General features: G+C 45.8%; 1 protein-coding gene and 1 long non-coding RNA gene across 6 annotated transcripts in view; one reads left to right on the forward strand and one right to left on the reverse strand.

Moving 5' to 3' along the window:
- Positions 1-19,186, forward strand: part of GALNT14 (polypeptide N-acetylgalactosaminyltransferase 14) — a 68,600-nt gene that overhangs the window by 34,905 nt on the left and 14,509 nt on the right. For all 3 annotated transcript variants that reach the window (XM_048936377.1, XM_048936378.1, XM_048936379.1), the window contains 6 exons: positions 7,656-7,723; positions 9,436-9,501; positions 11,373-11,494; positions 15,854-15,941; positions 16,588-16,672; positions 17,490-17,593. In XM_048936377.1, coding sequence (XP_048792334.1) covers positions 7,656-7,723; positions 9,436-9,501; positions 11,373-11,494; positions 15,854-15,941; positions 16,588-16,672; positions 17,490-17,593 — 533 coding nt within the window. The remainder of the gene's footprint in view (positions 1-7,655; positions 7,724-9,435; positions 9,502-11,372; positions 11,495-15,853; positions 15,942-16,587; positions 16,673-17,489; positions 17,594-19,186) is intronic.
- LOC125689371 (uncharacterized) lies at positions 2-13,115 on the reverse strand. Of its 3 annotated transcripts, none has more exons than XR_007375226.1 (6): positions 12,970-13,110; positions 11,006-11,096; positions 9,533-9,704; positions 9,055-9,129; positions 8,231-8,421; positions 2-7,789 (listed from the first exon to the last, which is right to left on the reverse strand). It is a non-coding gene; the product is annotated as an uncharacterized LOC125689371 (long non-coding RNA). The 3 variants fall into 3 exon arrangements; XR_007375225.1 differs by having other exon boundaries at positions 8,231-8,388; positions 12,970-13,108; XR_007375224.1 differs by having other exon boundaries at positions 8,231-9,129; positions 12,970-13,115.

Here is a 19,186-nt window from a genome sequence, read left to right on the forward strand (position 1 = left end):
CTCTGTCTCCTGAAGCATAGTCGTAAATGCTTTTAGAAAGGGTGAGTAGGCTTGAGCTTTCTGTGAAGAAAGGCAGAATGTGCCAGCACTCACTGCAGCAAAGTGAATAGACCCACCAGCTATGAGCACAATTACCAGGGGAAATTAGCATGAAATTTGGTCTCTGAGAAGTAGGTTTTACAGAGAGGTGCTTGGGAAGCAAGTAGTTGTGCTTGCTTTTCCGGTCTAGTATTGGGCTGTCTGAGAGGAGAGGCAAAAGTTTATTACAGAGCCTGGAATAACAGTTTTAAATGCAGCTGGGTACCAGTGCTCAGCTCTGTGCTGTCCCTGTTGCCTAGGGGTGGTCATCATTCTGCAAATCTGCTCTGGTATTGCTGCTTGAGCTTCTCCACTGAGCCATCCAATGCCAGAAAGGCTTTACTAATTGAGAAGCTCTAATAGTACACATGCAGACAAGATTTTCAAGGATAGTTTCTGTTCTCTTCTGGGTGCACTTTGGAATGCTCTGGGAACGTGGCCATTCTTTAATTTGTCGGTTTGTTCTTGGCTAGATTTTGCTGTAGTCAGTTAGAGACAAAGGCTTCATTTCCACTGCAGAATTTAAAAATCAGTGTTTAATCCCAGCATGTGCCTTGCTGCACTTGAGGGAATATATAATGAAATGTGTCCATCACACCTTTGAGAGGCCTGTGTCCAGGTCCCAGCTGGTATCTTCTTTTAAGGAAAGTTCTCTGCTGTCTGACAATAATAAACATTTCACAGCTATGTTCCATGCTCACATAGTGAAGACTTGGTTAGCAACAAGCTGTAGGCTCTAAGGTCGTGTAGATACATAGGGGTAGCTCTTGTTTGCCAAGATTTCAGCCCTGCCGTGTTCACCGTCACATCCTGAATAAGCACTCCTCTAGAAGCAGCATCCATCCTCAGGTGGGTGCACTCCATGCCACAGGCGAGTTTGACAGTCCTAAAATTGAATTCCTGCTTTGCTTTATGGTTTTCTGCCCAATCCCATCTCCTTCAATTCACACTTAATAACCTATTACTGCTTTCTCTGTCTAGGGTGACTGGATTTTGGGTGTGCACAGCACTGACACTTCATATTATGTACCAAGTCCTTCATGCTGAACCTTTTCTTTTACGTTTACAGTGCCCTGCTTGGGGCTATCATCTTCCAGACTCCACTGTAACAGGGATGGCAAGGCAAAGTCAAGCACAGTCCTCTGGAGCATCTATAATGTGGGAAGTGTGGGGACAGACTTCAGCCTCATCTCTCCCATACCTTGGCACTTCACTCTGCTGGCAATTATGATCAGGAATGATGCTGCCACATGAGAGATGTTAGACATTATGCCTGGTTCCCCCTGCCTCTCTGTAGTTGCCATGCTGTGCACTCATGAGCTGACCTTTAGGAAATAGCACTTTTTCTCCTAATTCCTGTGGTTTGGAGATGACCTTCCAGCAACAAGTTTTCCTGTTTTCTTTTTGGAAACAGCACTCTGGGGTTTGCTGTGATCCCTCCAGCCCTTAGTAGCAAGTCTTCCTTGTGACATGGCTCCTGCCTTGCTCCCCTCTGGCCATGACTGTGCTTGTATTGCCATCTCTCTGCCTGTGGTTGGACCCAGCTGAGAGTTCATCTGCCTCTTCATCCTCTGTGGGTTCATTTGCTGTGCCTTCTGACTGATCTGTAGAAGCAAATGCTTAGTTTAATTAGGTCTTCCAGATAACTCCATCCCATGGTGGCTGTAACAGCATGGATCATTTTCCATTGGCCAGACAAACAAACCATGTCCTCCTGTAGCTGCTTTATGCCTTTTGGAACAGTTTGTGACCAAGTACCTCAAAACACTGCATGCAGCAGTTGTCCCCATTCTCATCACTACATCCCCATGGTGCACTCTTGATATAACCCAGGTGGCAGGTGAGGAACGGAGAGGTGATTGTTGGAAGCTGGTGGAAGATTTGCAATTACACACCTGGTTTCCTGAGTGAGTTAAGTTTCCCCCTCTGCTGCAGAATGAACGCTGCCTATTAACCTCAGTTGCAGGAGGAAGGAATTGTGCCAAGGGTGATCGCTGGGCTTGTCCAAACCAGGGCACCAGGGAGCACTTCTCACAGGACCGTGTATATGAGAGGAAGGATGGTGCTATTCCTATAGCAACAAGCTGTAGGCTCTAAGGTCGTGTAGATACATAGGGGTAGCTCTTGTTTGCCAAGATTTCAGCCCTGCCGTGTTCGCTTGGGATCCCAAAAGCCCAACATGCACTGAGGCTGAGGTGCATAGCAGGTTCTGTGGTTGCACTTGGCTCCTGATAGAGATGGCAATGCTCTAGCCCATGACGCAGAGATGCCAGCATGCAGCCTCTGCAGCAGCCCTTACACCAGACACGTCACAGGCGTTTGCTACACTTTGCTGATGAGCCATTTGCGTCATCCAAACTGCTGAGAAAAGCCAGCAGGCTGTGTGGAATAATGGATTAATTAAAGGTTTTGTGATCCTTTCTCTGGCCATTTGCCAGTTGGAAGAATGAGAAAAAAAAAAAAAACAACAAAAGCTAAGCTAATGGTATGCCCAAATCTCTGCAAATGATGTTGTCAGCATCTGTGAATGTGTATGCAGCTATGCTTGCTATACCTGAAAGTGCCCAGGTAGTAAGGACTGAGTATCATACCACAGAAGAGAACTGTCCAGAGGGAAAGAGATGGTGAATAGCAAAGTGGTTCTTCACATTTGTGGAAACTACTGCTGGGTTCTTATTGGAGCTGCTCACTTTTGTAGTGACCTCGAGTAAGTCTCTTATTTTGCATCTGTGTTCAATTTCACCTGTGTCCAGCTCTAAGGCTTACTGCAATAAAGGTGGTGACTCGTCAGTAGCATGGAATGGGACTGCATGTGTAAACCCCAGGAGGAATGAGGGAAAGAAGCTGCCATACAGAGACCCCCTTTAAGGATAATTTCAGTGTCTTTTTCTCCTTCTCTCTCCACCCTTCTCCACTGAGGAGATTGATTTATTCATATATTTATTCCTCAGATTTGCAGCTGGAGACCTCAGAGCAGGAACAGGGAGGCTTCATTATTTACCTTGTGCTGACAAACCAAAGCATGTCCTTTGGCAGGCATCCCAGTGCGAGTGCTGTGAATACCACATCCAATATTTAGATCCCTAATTAGAGGGTAGAATATTACACCTGTCACTTTCCTGGCGCTTGCAAGAAAGAAGGGTGATGCTCTGCACAACCAACACCTCACTCCTGCTCACGTGCAGATACCTTGCCTGCATTCCAGTGCTCTCAGAGCAGGGAAATAGCAGAGCCAACACCTCCTTCCTCCAACAGCATGTAGCACCGTACAGATTCTGTGCCATAACTGAAGTGAGGCTGATTAAAGGAGCAAAAACAAGCCAGGTGTTGCTCAGAAACTGTATAATTAGCACTTTGGGGTATTTTATTTATTTATTTATTTATTTATTTTGCTTAAGCCCTGGACTTTTTTTTTTTTTTTTAATTTGCTAATCATCTCTCACAGTGACTAAGTACACAGTGCCAAGAGCACTTTTACCTTTTGATGTTAACATAAGAGAACTCTTGAATTTCAAAGAGTGTGGTGGGTATTTGAAAGAATAAAATGTGAGAGCTGCAGTGTAATCAAAGCTCATTATGGTTATTCTTGGTGTGATGTCTCTCTACCTCCATAATTAGTCATTTTCATTTATTGAAGCAGTTCATTTTGGTGAGCATTTCCTCTCCTTGCTCTCATCCTGATTTTGATAATTGTGACCTTTGGTCCCTCCAGGGCTCAATTTTACTCCCAAAAGCTCTCTCTCTGTCTTTCTCCCTTCTCTTTTCATTTTTCCCTAAGTCCCACTGTGTTGCCATGGAGAGAATTAACAGGTTCAGAGGTTAATGTCCACAAGCCACCTCTGCAAAGCAACTAGTGTTTTGGGTGACCAAAAAAGAAAAAAAAATGCCAACCTTCTGTCAGAGAGTTTGAACTGCTCTGTGACAACACTTTTTATGAGTCAGGATGAGATTTGCACGGGTAGATGTTTGAAATGGGAGTTCTTGGATCTGATGCTTGTCTTTAGGCAGACTGGAAAGGATCTGAACAAAATGTTGGGGAAATTTTTTACTGAGAGAGCAATGAGGTGCTGGCATGGGTTGGCCAGATGTGCATGTGCATGCCCCAGCCCTGGAGATGTTCATGGCCAGGTTGGATGGAGCCTGGGCAGCTTGAGCTGGTGTGCCTGATTTAGTGGTTGGCCACTCTGCCTGTGGAACTGCCTGTGTTGGAACTGGATGGTCTTTGAGATCCTTTCCAACCAAGCCATTCTATGATTCCATAAGATGCTGAGGAGTAGAACTGGATTTGATTGTGAAAACTTAGTGTGAAATTCTGCATGGTTACATCTGCATAATATCTGCTCAATCCACTGAAACAAAGAACATTTCCATACTAACTTTGCAAGATTATTCAGCAGAGAATCCATTCTTAATGAGTTGAATAAGCTTAAGCACTAGAAGCCGTGATTTTTTTTGTATTGAGAGTGGTTTAAGAAAGAAAGTATTGTGCTCTCGAGCTCCACAGAACTTAAAAGCTGTTTTGATTTGCTAGAATATGTCCATCACTGCAGCAAATCTACCTACGTTTGATTTCAAGGAGAAGAAAATCCATAAATAATGGAAGGACTTCAAAGCACTATAATATTGTCTTGGGATTTTACCCATATAAATGCAAAAGAAAAAGAAAGTACACACACACACACACACAAAGGAAGATAAAAATATAGAATAACAACAACAAAATCAAAGCTAAGCAAAGCTCCATGAAGTAGAAAAGCTGGTATTAGATTTTTAAAAATGCTTTGTAGACTGTCCTTTAAAAATTCCCTTAATGTCAAAAACGTGAAGGATTCAGTGTCTCTGTTTTCCAGTTCTTCCTGAAGAAGGTAGAAAATGTAATGGAGATGTGAATTTGGCTTTGCTGGAAAGCCATTTGGGGCTTGCAGGTGGCTTTGGACATATTGGCAAGGGTGGTAATGAGTCCAAAGCCCACAAAAATCAGTGAACATCAGGTCCCTTAAAGCTGTGATAGATCTCTGGAACACACTCTTCAGAACTTTCTTAGTTGGGCTTTAGGATGGTGTCACTCCTCCAAATCAACTGAACGGGATTAATCACACAGGGAAAACAGAGGCTTCCACTTGACTAACTTAAGTTGGGGTGATCCATGCTTGGAAGATGTGCTCCATGACTAAGAGGTAAACTTGTTGGAGTCCCAAATTTTAGATGCCTGTAGTTGCAGTTAACTGGAAGAGATCCCACCACACCTGTGGCACCCTTTATGGAGACTGCATGAAAAATAAAAGCAGGCGGTGGTCAACAGCAAAGCCTTCAGTTGTGAAACCTGAAGCACGTGAGAACTTAGTTTTGGGCAGGGAGCCCCAAGATGCAGAAGATCAGAAGATGCCCAGACAGGATAAAGCGGTGACCACCACTGCTGAAGGTGTTGTGCACAGCATTAGGGGCACCCTCTCCAATGTATGGGGTGGCAACCTGAAGAACAGGGTTTGTCCCAGGCTGCTGGCACTGTAGGCACTCCTTGAAAGCTGTCCCTTCTGGTTCTTCTTTCATAAATGGGTGCCCTGGGGTAATTTTTCCAATGCACCAAACACTGCTAAGTGCTCAGATCTGCAAATACAGCCCAGTGTAGTGGCTTTCACTGACTTATCCTTACAGACATCACCTGCCTGTAGAGTTCAGCCCCGCGTTGCACTTCTGGTAGCCAAAGCTGCATAGGAGGCTGGGTGGATGCAGGCTTTGGATATTCATGCTACTCACTCCTCCCCGCTTCCACTCTCAGCAGGCTGTTTGCTGGCTTTTTTACAAGGCTGCTATTTTTTTTCCTGCAGGTTTCACCAAGTTAGCTTTCCAGGCAATCAGAGCTTGTTAAATATTCCACTGAGCGTGATATTGCTCTCCTGTCTCTCCCTTGCTGACTCTCAGCTGTGGTAATTTGCTGAATTCAGCTGTCACATATGGGGATATATATATATTTTTTAAAATAACAAACCTATTAATAATAATAATTAAAACATACTTGACAGGTGGGAACAGCACATCTAACTGGCTCTGTATGCCCTAGCTTTCTTTCCCCCCCTCCAACCTTAATGAGAGAAATGTGTGAAGCATGGGAATTAGTGGACATGGTGGCGATACATTGATGGTTGATGATCTTAGAGGTCTTTTCCAACCTTAATGATTCTATGATTCTTTGAAAACTATGGCTTTTGTCCAGGTCCTGAAACTGGATGAGGCTGAGAATATGTTTCCATAGTCACTGCAGGGAAAGTAGTTCTGGGCTTGGAGGTTGTCCTGGTTTTGGCTGAGATAGGGTTAATTTTCTTCATAGTGGCTGGTGTGATGCTGTGTTTGAGGCTTAGGAGAAAAACAATTTTGATACACACAGATGTTGCAGTTGTTGCTGAGCTGTACTTGCATGCTTGCACAAAGTCAAGGACTTCCCAACTTCTCCTACTGCTCTGTCAGTGAGGAGCTGGGGGCTCAAGGAGATGGGAGGGGACAGAAATAAGACAGCTGCCCCAGACAGCCATGGGGATGTCCCATACCATATGGCACCATGCAGTCCTTTTGATGAACGTTCTCAGGTGTCCAGTGCTGTGAGACCACCAAGGTCCCTGTGTTTCCTGCCTTCTGCAGCACTCCCCAGAGGTCTGGAATAGGAGCACAGTTTTCCGGATTTTCCAGCTTTTTGCTGGGGGTTTGGGAACCTGAAAAGCTGGGGAAACCTGTTGATAAGAGTTTTCATGTGGCAGTGGCTGGTGTTACCAGTGTCCAGACACAGCATTTAAGAGATTTTGGGAAGCCCAGAGGGCAGTGCTTCAAGAGCTCAGCCTTAACCCTTGATAGCAGTAGGATTTTACATATGTATAGTTCTGCTGACTTCTGTGCTGTGCTAGAGAGGGGAAGATCAGGCCCAGTAATTTTAATGATAATACAAAAAAACCACCTTGATATAATTAAGGGAAGGTTGTAGCTTTCAGACACACCTTGCAGTGACTGTACATGTGGAGGGACCTGTAGACCACATCTTCCAGCTTTTCTTTCATGGAGCTGGAGGGCTACAACTCTGTTCTTATCCTTTCTGCAACCCTTGAAGCACCACTAGGTCAATGATAAAAACGATTGCCCTGCCATGGCTGTGAGCTGTGTAATGATGTTTTTAGCTGGGTTATTTTCTCTGTGTTGGCCTGGCTGGCATTGGACACCATGCCATTTACCCAATTAGAGATGTGAAAATGACAGAAAGGGAATTTGGTGCAACATGCATGTAGATGAGGCCTCTTCCTCCAGGTGTTCTGGGCTGCTCTCTTTTGCTCACCATGGTGATAAGGGTGAATCCCATCTACTTCCCAAGAGTATCAGATGCTTAGCTGTTGGATTAAGCTGCGGGCAGCTGATAGCTTGGCAATGCAGGTTACTGAAGCAGAGACCAGTTTCTGGGTCTTCTCTTATATCTTTCTAGAAACACAAGCCTGGCCATTCTTTTGCAAAGACTGGTTCCCAAGCTTTTCTTTCCCATCTTCTGGGCTGATGAGTTGGTCAAACGCTGCCAAAGATTTTCTCTCTCTGTCTTTTAGTGTGATGAACCGCACCCCAGTGCACCTCATCCATGAAATCATACTGGTGGACGACTTCAGTGACGATCGTAAGTTTCTCCCTGTTAGAAGTGGGCTGCCCAGCTGAAAGGGGTGGTGTGAGGTCCAGATTTTTGCTGAGAGAGTTTGTTGGGAAGAAAGGAAATTTAAAGCTCTGTAGGTGTGGGTAGGAAATCCTGTTGCCCCACGTCTGCATAGCTATGTGGAAAATTCAAATTCTGCATGATCAAATTTGTTCTAAGGATAATAATACAGGAAAAGCACATGACAAATCATTTTTATGCCTAGTAGTTGTGAATCTGATCCATACCTAGCTGTATTGTGCTGAAGGTATGATTGATCTGGCTTTCAGCTGCAGCCAGGAGCAATTTTGGGCTCATATCACTGGCACTTGGGCATGCATCTGCTCCCTCCATCTTTCCCACGACTATTTGGCCCCCCAGCATATACTCTGCACATATTTTTGTAGATGGCCAGAAGCTCCTGATTGATTTTCACTGCCGTAAACAGTGGAATAGGATTTTCTTCATGAGCTGCCAATTTCTGAAATGCCTCACCTATAGTGCTGTATATGACACAGCCCACATCCTCTTGCTGCTTCCTGCTGGTTAATAGGGTGACTCCGGTGAAATCAATAGGTCCGGTCTCCAGCAGAAGTCCATAGCTGAAGCCGTGAGCTCTCAGGGAATGACCCTGGTTGTCTTCAGCTAAAGAACTTAATGGTGCAATGAGCAAATGGAAGACCCAGCTGCAAAGTAAGCACTCAAAGAAAAAAAGTCTTAGGCATGAAAAGGATAAGGCATTACATGTTGATTGAGTGAACTATGGCTAAATCGGTACCACGTTGTATGATGTTAGGAATAGATTTCACAACAGACTACTTACTGGCCATCTATCTCTGGCATTGATGCCTTGCCTGGGAATCAGCAAAACAGTGGCCAGCAGGGCTGTGGTGAGTTTGAGAGCCACTCCAGCAGATTGGAGGCTGAGCTGGGCAAGTCTGGGAACTTTTTGCTGCATGAAATCAGCTCTTCTCAGCTGTCTTGCATCTGGCCCCTTCTTTCCTGTGATAGTCTGAGCCTCCTAGTATATGTTTTGCATACATTTACATAAAACGTATGCATTTGCATAATATGATATAAACACATGGTCACTTTTCCCTGCAATCCTCTCCAAGCAACAGGTGCTTTTATCTCATGCCCAGTGGTGACTTATTTCTCACCACTGTCAGCCTCAGAATATTCTGAGTTGGAGGGGACCCACAAAGGTCATGGAGTCCAACTCTGCCTTTTGTTCACTGGAACACAGTTGTTCAACCTGCAGATGGCACATGCATGTGAGTTCCCACTATCCCCATCAAGTTTCCATTGTATATACGTACCAAACTTCTGCTGCCTTTATTCTTTTGCTGCATGCAGATAACCTCAGCTCCATATGTAAGTTGTGGTGGATGTATCTGCAAATAAAAGATTGTTGGAGTAGGAAAAATGTGTTTGGAGGTGCATGCATGGGGTGTGAGTTCAGAGTGCTGAGCTGGGTGTTCCTGCCCATGTACTCAGCCCAAGTACTGCTCAGTCTTCCTCTCCCATGCTGATGGAAAGTCAGCCAAGGAGCAATGAGGGCAGCTGCACGTGGGATCACAGGACCTCAGGTCTGGGTGGTCATGGAGCTGTTGCTGGAGCTGCTGCTCAGGGTGTGGGGGCCATTTTTGTGACCACCCGAGTGCTGATGGGTGATGTTGCTTCCCTCTGTGTTTCCAAAGCTGATGACTGCCGCTTGTTGGCCAAGCTACCCAAGGTGAAATGCCTGCGGAACAGACAGCGTGAAGGTAAGGGCCAACATCCTGAACCCCGACTCACCCTGGTCATCCTGGCCTGGGTGAGGAACCCAGGCTTTGGGAGATGAGAAAGTGATGGAGCGGGTGGGAAGAGAAGGCAGCTGTTCCAGTGGATGGAGCACACAGGGCAAAGCACTGATAATAGGAGACATGAGAGAGGGCTGGAAATTGGTATGGATTTTACCCCCCTGTCCCTGAAAAAAAAAAAAAAAAAAAGGGTCTATTAAGATATCTGAGATGGCTCAGCTGTAGCTTATTACCCAGAAAATTAGAACAGGCAAAACAAAGCCTCCAGTCTTCTTTTTAAAGATGTTTGCACTAATGAAAGAGATGAGAACTGCTCCTGCTGCTTCTGCAGGAATTAAAAAAAAAAAAGAAAAAAAAAAGTAATTAATTATATTTTAAAGATTAAAAAGGGCTGTGTGGAGGATGGATGTATGCCTTACTGGGCTACTTCTTGCAACCTTTTGAGTCTGCTTCTCCTTCCCATCTTCCTCTCCTCTGTGATTTGGGTACATGCTCATATGCTTATATGGTGTTCCTCAGCACTGGATGGAGCTGGAGGTATTAGCACTGCACAGCCTAGTCAGGATTTGTGAACACAGCCTGAAGGGCTTTCTTGAACCTGCTCATCATTGAAGCTGTCTCCTTCAGGACCCCACCAGTATTTATGAAGGCACTGGGTGGATGCAGTGTGTACCTACAAGATCTCAGAATCCACACAGCAGAGAGCACTGTGGGGACAAACTGTATTGCAGGAGCTGACCTGGGCAGACATGGGATTGTTCCAGGTTTTGTTATCTCTGCCCCTCTTCCTCCTACTCAAAGACTGTTCCTTGGTCCTTTTTCTACACAGAATTTTAATATGAAAGTCAGTGACCTTCCATGAGGCCCAAAGGTGTGCCCCCCTGGCAACCCCCATCTCTTTCTATTTGCTGCTGTCTCACCTTACATTGCTCCTTCATCAAGAGGCCTTTCTCCCCTTGAACATCCCGTATGTCCTTATGCTTGTCAGTAGATCATCCCATTCCATTGCAGCTCACTTGAGAACTGGCTGCAGGGCAGGAGAAGCGATGGAAAGCCAACTGATTTCTATATTACTAAATGGGTTTCCTGTAGAGTGTCTTCACTAACAGTGATCTTGCCAAAGAGACCAGTCTGAAATTCATATGGGCAATAATGGGCTTTCTGATCTCCCTCTTCTATTCATTCTTTCCTCTCAAACTCATTTAGCAGTCCGTCTCCTAAGGACCATGCATTCACTATCAGGGTTTTGTTGAGCCAAGGTTTTTAGCACCTGGAGAGCAGATCCTCTTTCCTCAGCAGAAAAGATGTTCCCATTGAGCTGCAGGTTAGCAATTCCCAAATTGGTAATCCAAGAGAGGTGCAAGAGAGGCCTCAAAAGGTCCCACCCTCATCTCCTCGCTAAGAGCTGTGTAGGGGGTTTAACACAGGGATTAGGAGCACTGGAAACCATGGTTGGAATTGGTCTTACCACATGTGCGCTGATGATGAGTAAGGGAAAGACTTTAGGTTCCCTTCTGTCTTCTGAAGACATTCGGAAGCATTTCAAGTTCTGTTTTGCCCTGGAACAGTGGAGACAGTTACACAGTTTAAGGTTTGGCATGAATGCTATAAATTATTGATGCAAGTGTAACTTTTTATTTGCTTTGGTGACACTGGGAAATGGCTGGCATGGCTCGGGGTGCTGGAAAGGCAGTGATGAACCTGAACCACATTTTATCTGAATGGGATTTAGATGGGTCAAAGCCCTTGGGGGTGTGTAAGGAGCCTCCAGAAGGCTGTGTGAGGATACTGCCCAGCCAACTTGGAGGAAGCTGATGTGGTGTGTCCCTGAACAGGTCTGATCCGGTCCCGCATTCAAGGGGCAGATGTGGCTCAAGCAGGAGTCCTGACCTTCCTGGACAGTCACTGTGAGGTGAATAAGGACTGGCTGCTCCCACTGTTGCAGAGGATCAAAGAGGTGAGTGTCCCAAGGGACCAGAACCACCCTTAGGGGATGTTCATCCCCTCTTCTCTCCTACTGGCCATCACCACCCAACTTTGTCCAACTGTGTGAAAGCATTTAATAAGAAAACAAGGAGCTTTTGGAGTGCCAAGTAACCTTTTCAGGTCTTTTTTGTGTCTTTGGGAGAGTGTGTGGTCAGGTGGGATGGGGTGTCATCTGGGGTAGTAGTGCTGTGACTTCACAAGCATGGATTGCGCCTTGAAAGGGGAATTGCTGCGCTGGGCTCCAGCAGGGTTTTTAATTAGGCTTATGTAAAAATGCTCAATGCCAATGATTTAAAGGAGTGACGGCTCCTTGAATAGGGGCCGAATTTAATTTCATGCAAATTAAGCACTAATAAATTGATTTAATAGGATTTAAATTCTGCTGATTTCAGAGCAGACAATGACACTCGCCTTTCACCGAGTCGGCAGCGCTAGCTGGATGTGCATGAGGAGGCTCAGTGGTGCCTTGTCACTCAAGTCAGCACGAGCCCCGTGCCAGCAGCCTGGGACATGGCAGGGTGTGAGAAAACCTCTAGCTGTGGCATGGATGGATGGTCATGTCCCTTTGCTGTGCCTTGTTCCTCCACTGCTATTCCATCTCTTGCTCCTTATTGCTAGTATTAGCTACTCAGTAATTTTACGGTTAGTGAATGGTGTTGATACAGGGGGCAGCTGAGGAGTAAAAGGATGAAGCAAGGAAGGAAGCTAAGGCACTGGCTTCTGGAGAAATCTGAACAGCAGCAGGTTAGAGCCTATCGTTGGGCAAAGGTTGTTGGTGTTGCTGGCACCCTCAGCACAGAACAGGTCCCAACCTCAGTTAGAAGGCTGTCCCATCGTGCTGCTGGTAAATAGTAATGGAGTGAAAATGGCATTTTTGTGTTATTGGTCACAACTCCTGTGGAATTTCAATAGCATGAGCTGTGAAACCCAACTTGAAAACCAGCTTTCTGATGCAGCTTTATGGGGTGGATGAATCTAGATACCATTGCAACTTCTTTACAGGGATTTTGATGTACCATAGCAGCAGTGGTGCCATTGCGTCTGACAGACAGCATGGAAAGTATTTCTGAAAGGGTGCTTTGCTTCCGTTTAGCCCTGCTTGTTTGCTTTTTAATTGCTTGTAGATGCAGCAGGATGAGGGCAACAGGTCATTGCTTTCCTCCTGCCCAACCCCGCTGCACCTGTCCTGGCCATCAGGGTTACGTAGTGATCAATGGGCTGTATGACATGTTACTGCTGCCACCTTCAGGCTGTGCCCAAGAGACAGGTCCCTGCTGCGATGAGGATTACCCTTCTTACAGGAGCATTTTGTATAACCAAGATGTTATAATCACAATATAATTGTGTATAATCAATAGATATCAAGATGTTATAATCGCAATATAATCAAGAGAGTAAGGCAAAGCAGACAACGATCACAAAAAGAGAATAAGTGGAAGAGCTTACCCTTCAGCTGAGCTCACCAGAAAACACCAGGAGAGGTGATCTCCAGAAGAGATCCTTCCCCTCTGGTAGCCAGCTCTTAAATAGGTCTAGGAGTGGTGGAACCAGGCTCCACCCCTTCCAGCAGCACAGCTGAATTGCCTTCACCTGTGCTCCTCTGGCTGACTCATGGCTCACCTCAGGTGATCAATCAGAGGTTCAGGCCGTGACTCAGCAGTTCCCATACACATTTTCTTACCGTGTCACAGGTAGGATGAGTCAGCTTGGCTCTGGAGTTTCAAGTAAGCCAGTAGAAACCACCTTGAGCCAATGCTCTCCCATCACCAGTCACCCTGCGAGTTGCTTTGCTTTTTCTTTCTCATGCAAAGAGAAGAGAGAGGGCCCAAGAGCTAGTGAAAGGGTCGTAGTGGGCAGAGGTGCAGGCATGTTCCTGCTTCAGAGGTGTGCGGGTCTGTGCCCAGGATGGTGCATGTCCAAAGAAACCACAGCAGCTGTGGCTCTTTTGCAAAAACATGTTTGTGAGTGTATGACTGTGAGTGTGTGGGCACATCTCTTTTGTTTTTACTTAGGGAACAAATATATCTGAAGCCATTAACGTCACATTTCAACTGAATAGCGTGGCTAAGGCTATAATTATTGAGCCTACAGTATTTTTATGGTATGAATCAATGAGCATACCTCAAAACCAGATTCGTTAACACTGGTGGGATGAAGCAGTGAATGGTGACCTCCCACTTCCAGCTCCTACAATTTGGTGCTCTCCTAGGGTAGAGGAGGCAGATGAGGGGCAATCTTACCTACCTTACCCTCTCTCCTCGCTCTTTTTGTTGACCATTGGAAGGAATGGGTGGCTGCCACAGAGCTGCAAGACAAGCTGTAGTCATTGTCCTCTACTGTTAAAACACGTTACTTTATTTTAAGGAAGTTTTTAGAGTTTTATGCTGTTTGTTTAGTTTCATAATGTTGTTTGTTTGAAATATACTCTGAAGAAATGCATTTTTACATTTTTGAGAGTTTCACATGAAAGAGAATTGAAGATTTGAATGTTGTGGATATTAGCACGTCCTGGTATGGCAGCAATCCTAAACTGTAGAGCAAGTGAAAACCAGAAGGTTGGAGCTACCTATATTAAGATCTGGTGTTCAGCCCCACGTAAATAACAGCAGCAGCACTGTGCTCCTGAGCACACAGTACTTTTTGTTTGGGGATCAGAGACACCTTCATGGAATGTGAGCAAATACAAATGTCCTCGTTATATGGCAGGGAAAGTGAGTCATGGAGAGGGCTGAAAGTCAAACCTTTGCAGTATTTTAGGCAGTCAGAAGGTAAAGGGGATTTTCCTGTAAGAAGCTGTGTCACGTAATGAGCAGGAGTGGAACTGAAACTGGGAGTGAATGTGGGCTCATTAGAAGCGCTCACTAGTAAGTTGCTTGAGGTGCAGTTTTTAAATGACCAGATACAATCCATTCCCAGTGCTGTGCATACAGTAATTGCTATTCTGCTTCCATCGTCTTTGTTTAAAGCCTTACCCTGCCTTCAACCAACACAAAGGGTGTGCTACTGTGTACAGTGTCACAGTATGCCTGCAATGAAGGGGTTTTGGCTGAGTAGTGTGCTGGCCAAGAACCAGCAAGATGGGCAGTGTCCTTGCTGGGGTGGGGACCACTCTTTGTTCCTCCATACCATGGCCTGTGTTGGTGTCCACATGGGTGGACAAGGACAACTAGAAAAGCTCTGATGGCTTCATTGCTCTTGTGTGCGAGTGGCTTGTCTCTGGGCTGGAGCTCCTTCACACAACGTGTGGGTGCAGCAAACTTCGCTGCTTTGGTGGGTTGTTTGCCTTGTACAGGTTGGCCAGGTTGGATGGGTCCTGGGCAGCCTGAGTTGGGGGTGGCAGCCCTGCCCATGGCAGGGGGTTGGGGCTGGATGGGCTTTAATGTCCCTTCCAACCCAAGCCATTCTGTCATTCACAGTCTATGATTCTAAGTCCCCAGCACAGCTTGTGGCATTCGGTTCCTTCTTCTAGCTTCTTCTAGCTGCACTCGAGTGCTTTCTGTTAGGAGCATTTTCTAAAACAAAGCTTCTTCAGAGAGTGAGAGCAAGGGTATGCGTGCTCAGATGCTTTCCTCTGCATAGCTGTGAAAAATGTTTTGATCTGGTGAGGGTGAGAGCTTGAAGTTTGAGGTATAATTGGAGTTCGGGATTTTTGAAAAGGAAAAGGGAGATAAGAGAGCAGCCAAAGCTGTCAGTCTTCCTCCTGTAGCTGTTTTTGTTTGTAACTGTTTGTATAAGTTCTTTGCCCATAAGAAGATGCTAATTAAATCACCACCAACTATTTAAAATAACTTGCAGTTGTTTCTGTGTTGTTGTTGTTGTTGTTTTAACCCTTTCGCACCTCTGGCAAAACTACAACTACATCCCCTTAATTTGTGCATTCAACAATTTCCTCTGATTACACACAGTGTGGTTATGCTGCTTGGCCAGTTGTGGGTTTTTTTCCTCATTTCAAATGCCCATTTGTTACCTGACTTTTGAAATTCAGTGAAGTGTACTGGAGGGAGGTGAGAGGGGAATATACCAATGAATGTGCAAAAGGCAGATAGAGGTTTGCATCCTGCAGACGCTTTGCTCTGCCCAGCTGCCCACCTGCTCACCCTCTCTTGGTGACATGTCCTGAAGCTCCTCTGCTACCATTCAGTCGTGGCTTGAATTGTTGTGACAGTGGAGGAGGCAGTGATGGGCACATGTCCATAACAAGCCACCAAACCACCAAAATTACCACTGAAATTTCCATCTGCTTGGTGGATCTGAGAGACTGGGCCACCCATTGACCACTTGCTGAATGGTGTAATCTGAAGTCACAGGTCCTTTTGTTTCTGCTTTCCAGGACCCCACACGGGTGGTCAGCCCTGTTATTGACATCATCAACTTGGATACTTTTGCCTATGTGGCAGCTTCCTCAGATCTCAGAGGCGGTGAGTGAGCACCATGGGCCTTGTCCCATAGTATAAGCGTGGCTCTGAGCTGTGCTGTGGGTTTCAGCTATCCTGCTCAAGGTGTATCTGCACTCTTCAGTGCTCCCTGTGCCATTTTCAGGCTGGCTTAGAGATGGTGTGAGGATTATTGTTTGCTATAGTGGAAAAAGTAATCAGGCAGGATAAAGGGTCATTTCAAAACCACCCTTTGCAGCACTGTAAGCCCAGATGCTGAAGAAATGGGGGATTTCTAGGCAAAAAACAGAGGATGCGACTGTAGCACTTATTAGTATGCTTGTGCTATTTGTAGCATGCAGTATCCATGACAGTGTGCATCTGTGTGCACTGGGGGACAAGGATGCCTTCTAAGAGCAAGGTTTCAACAGCAGATTTAATTCTGACTTTTCCTGCTTTTTATGTGCTTGACTTTGCAATTGTAATGCAAAGTGTTGTTTCTCTTTCATATGTAGTATAAAATACATTAGTCATTGGACTCCTTTCCCAAGAGCTATCTCCATTGGCTTGAGACATTTAAAAGTGAAAAAAATTTCATCCAACATGGATTCTGTAGCCTAATGAATTGAATTGCTTCCTAGTCCATGCCCGTTTCTAATTTCCCTAAGGTATTTCTCTGCACTGGTTTTAGGTTTTGACTGGAGCCTGCATTTCAAATGGGAGCAGCTTTCCCCAGAGCAGAAAGCCAAACGACTTGATCCTACCAAACCCATTAAGTAAGTCAAGAGGGGAAAGTGGAATGTGGGTCAGGACAGGCATCTCATCCCAAAAGGAGCCCTTTTGCTTATATCCCCAGATGTGAAGTGTTATGGTGTATGGTAGAGGGGAGATCTGGAGCTGGGGTGCTCAGGGCTCCAGGAAGCTCGTAGGAGTACAAAGCTCTGCTTGCACTCATGCAGGGTACTACAGAGACTTGCTTGGTGCAGCAGCCTGCACTGAGGCATCCTGAGTGCCTGTGTCCCATGAGATGATCACATGAGGATGAGACTTGTCCCAGCAAAGATCAAGTCTCTTCTGGGTCTGCCCTCCCCTCCTCCCCTGTGCCATCTCAGCACAGCTTTTCTTAGCTCATCCAAAGAGTAAAAAATAGACCTGTTTTGAAACACAGACCAAACAGCTAGCAGTGGCTTTTAAAAAGCCCTTCTGAGCTGGCTCTGTCCTGCCCTCCCCTCTGGAATTGTGCTCTTAATGGGCTGGCTGCAGGCAAAAAAAATCCTGTGAGAGTACCATCATGTGAATAACCCACCAAGCATTAAGTGCATTTCTGATGCTGAAGCCTGCAATCAGGGCTGTGAACTTCAGGCTTGTAGGAGTTGTGCTGATGGATGCATTAGCCAGTCATTAAATGCCAGGCAATTTATGATTGACAGCAAAATACTGAGGCAGCTGAAAGAAAGGCTTTGATGCTTTTTGAGGTTTACTGTTCTCATTTGGTAAGAAGGAAGTACACAGTTAGCTGATGATGGAAGAAGAGGCTAAAGGAAGAGCTTCTTCTGCACATCCAGGCACTTCTCTTGCTTCCCTGACCTGCAGGACTCCCATCATTGCTGGGGGGCTGTTTGTGATTGATAAAGCCTGGTTCAACCACCTGGGGAAGTATGACAACGCCATGGACATCTGGGGCGGGGAGAACTTTGGTGAGTCACCCTTCTTCCTCCCACCCTTGCAAGATTGGTTCTATTTCCAGAGTCATGCCAGGTAGACATGACATTAGTTAGGGCTTTGCTTTGAGTGCTCTGCATGGTTTCCCTCACTTACATTCGTAGCTTGCAGTCTCAGATGGATAAGAGATCTACAACCATGAATGGTGGGCAATGAGGAGTTGCTTGGGGCATAGGACTCTCTGCCTTCCATGATCCTTTGATTTTCTATAGGGAAATATCCTGAACAACAGAGTTCTCAGCATTAGTGTTACCAGCAAATGAGAGCACACCGCACATACTCCCATGTTTCTTCCTGATCCTATTTTCTCAAGAATAAAGCTAAGATGTGTCTTATTCTGATGTCTGATGATAGATAGCACTTCAAAGCCATGAATTGAGGCATCGGTGCCTCCCTAAATTTGCAGAGTGCCTGCACCAGTAACTTTAAGGGCACAATGCAGATTGGTGTCAGGTATCATGTCTCCTTATCCTGGATTGCTAAGAGCTTCATCAGGCCAGACTGTTCTCACTTTGCAGCTGCAGCAATGCTGCAGATCAGAGCAATAGACTGCCTCTGAGAAGAGGAGGAGACACTTGATGTCAGAGAGGCAGATCCAAATCTGGCTTTAATAGCTCACACCTCTGGGGAGTACAGCTAGCAAGGAAGGCAAAATCTTCTTTCTTAACACATATAGCAGTGCTGTCAGCCATCCAAGGGAACAGATGCTGCTGCTTTGCAGTATCCCACCCTCTGCCTGGCACTGTTGTTTGCTTCACACACCTTTTTCCTCCAGCATATTTTATTTATTTATATCTCATTGCTCAGTCGTTTTGCTCTTCCTCATCCCTTCTCTCTGTGAGTGGGTGTGTTGCTACTGGTTTGACCCAAAGCATCTGCTCCTCCAAGGAAACCAAGCAGGGACTGACTGCAGCCCTCCTGCCTTCCTCGTTGGTTCGATAGCCCAAAAATAGTATCCAAGAAGGGAACTGTAGATGTAAAGATGCCTCTGACCCGCTACACAACTCTGCTTGTTGCTGGTCTCCAACAGCAGCCAGCTCCAGGAACAGCAGTTCTCTCCAGGAATCTCAATCCCAGCAGCTCCTTATGCATGCTTATCGCTCATCCTATGTGGCATCATGTGGTGAAAAGGAGTTCGTGGCTTTGGAGCAGGCACTTTTTCTGTTTAGCTCTCTACTACCAACAGATCACAAAACAGGATATACAGAGCTGCAGAAGCCTTTATTTCATTTCTTTGTGCTGGTTCTAAGTATGACTGTCTGATGATACAGCTGCAGATTCATAGCTTCCCAGCTGCTGGGACCAGACAGACCATTTAGAGCAGCCGTTCTGCTGGCTGTGCCACCTTGCAACTGGGATCTCATCCAGCTCCCTGTCAGGAGCCCTGTAACTTTTGGTGTTGATCATGAATCACGCCACAAGCAAGCTGTCCTCTAACCGGGCCCCACTGAACAGCCAGGGAGCAGCTTGGGGACACCAGAAGATCTTACCCATACTGATAATTTTTCCAGATTTTTGGAATAATCCTTCTTGTCACTGACCTCAGCTCCTGCAAATGTGTGCATCTT

This window comes from Lagopus muta, chromosome 2 (genome assembly GCF_023343835.1).
Source record: "Lagopus muta isolate bLagMut1 chromosome 2, bLagMut1 primary, whole genome shotgun sequence".
In the NCBI taxonomy this organism is placed as follows: domain Eukaryota; kingdom Metazoa; phylum Chordata; class Aves; order Galliformes; family Phasianidae; genus Lagopus; species Lagopus muta.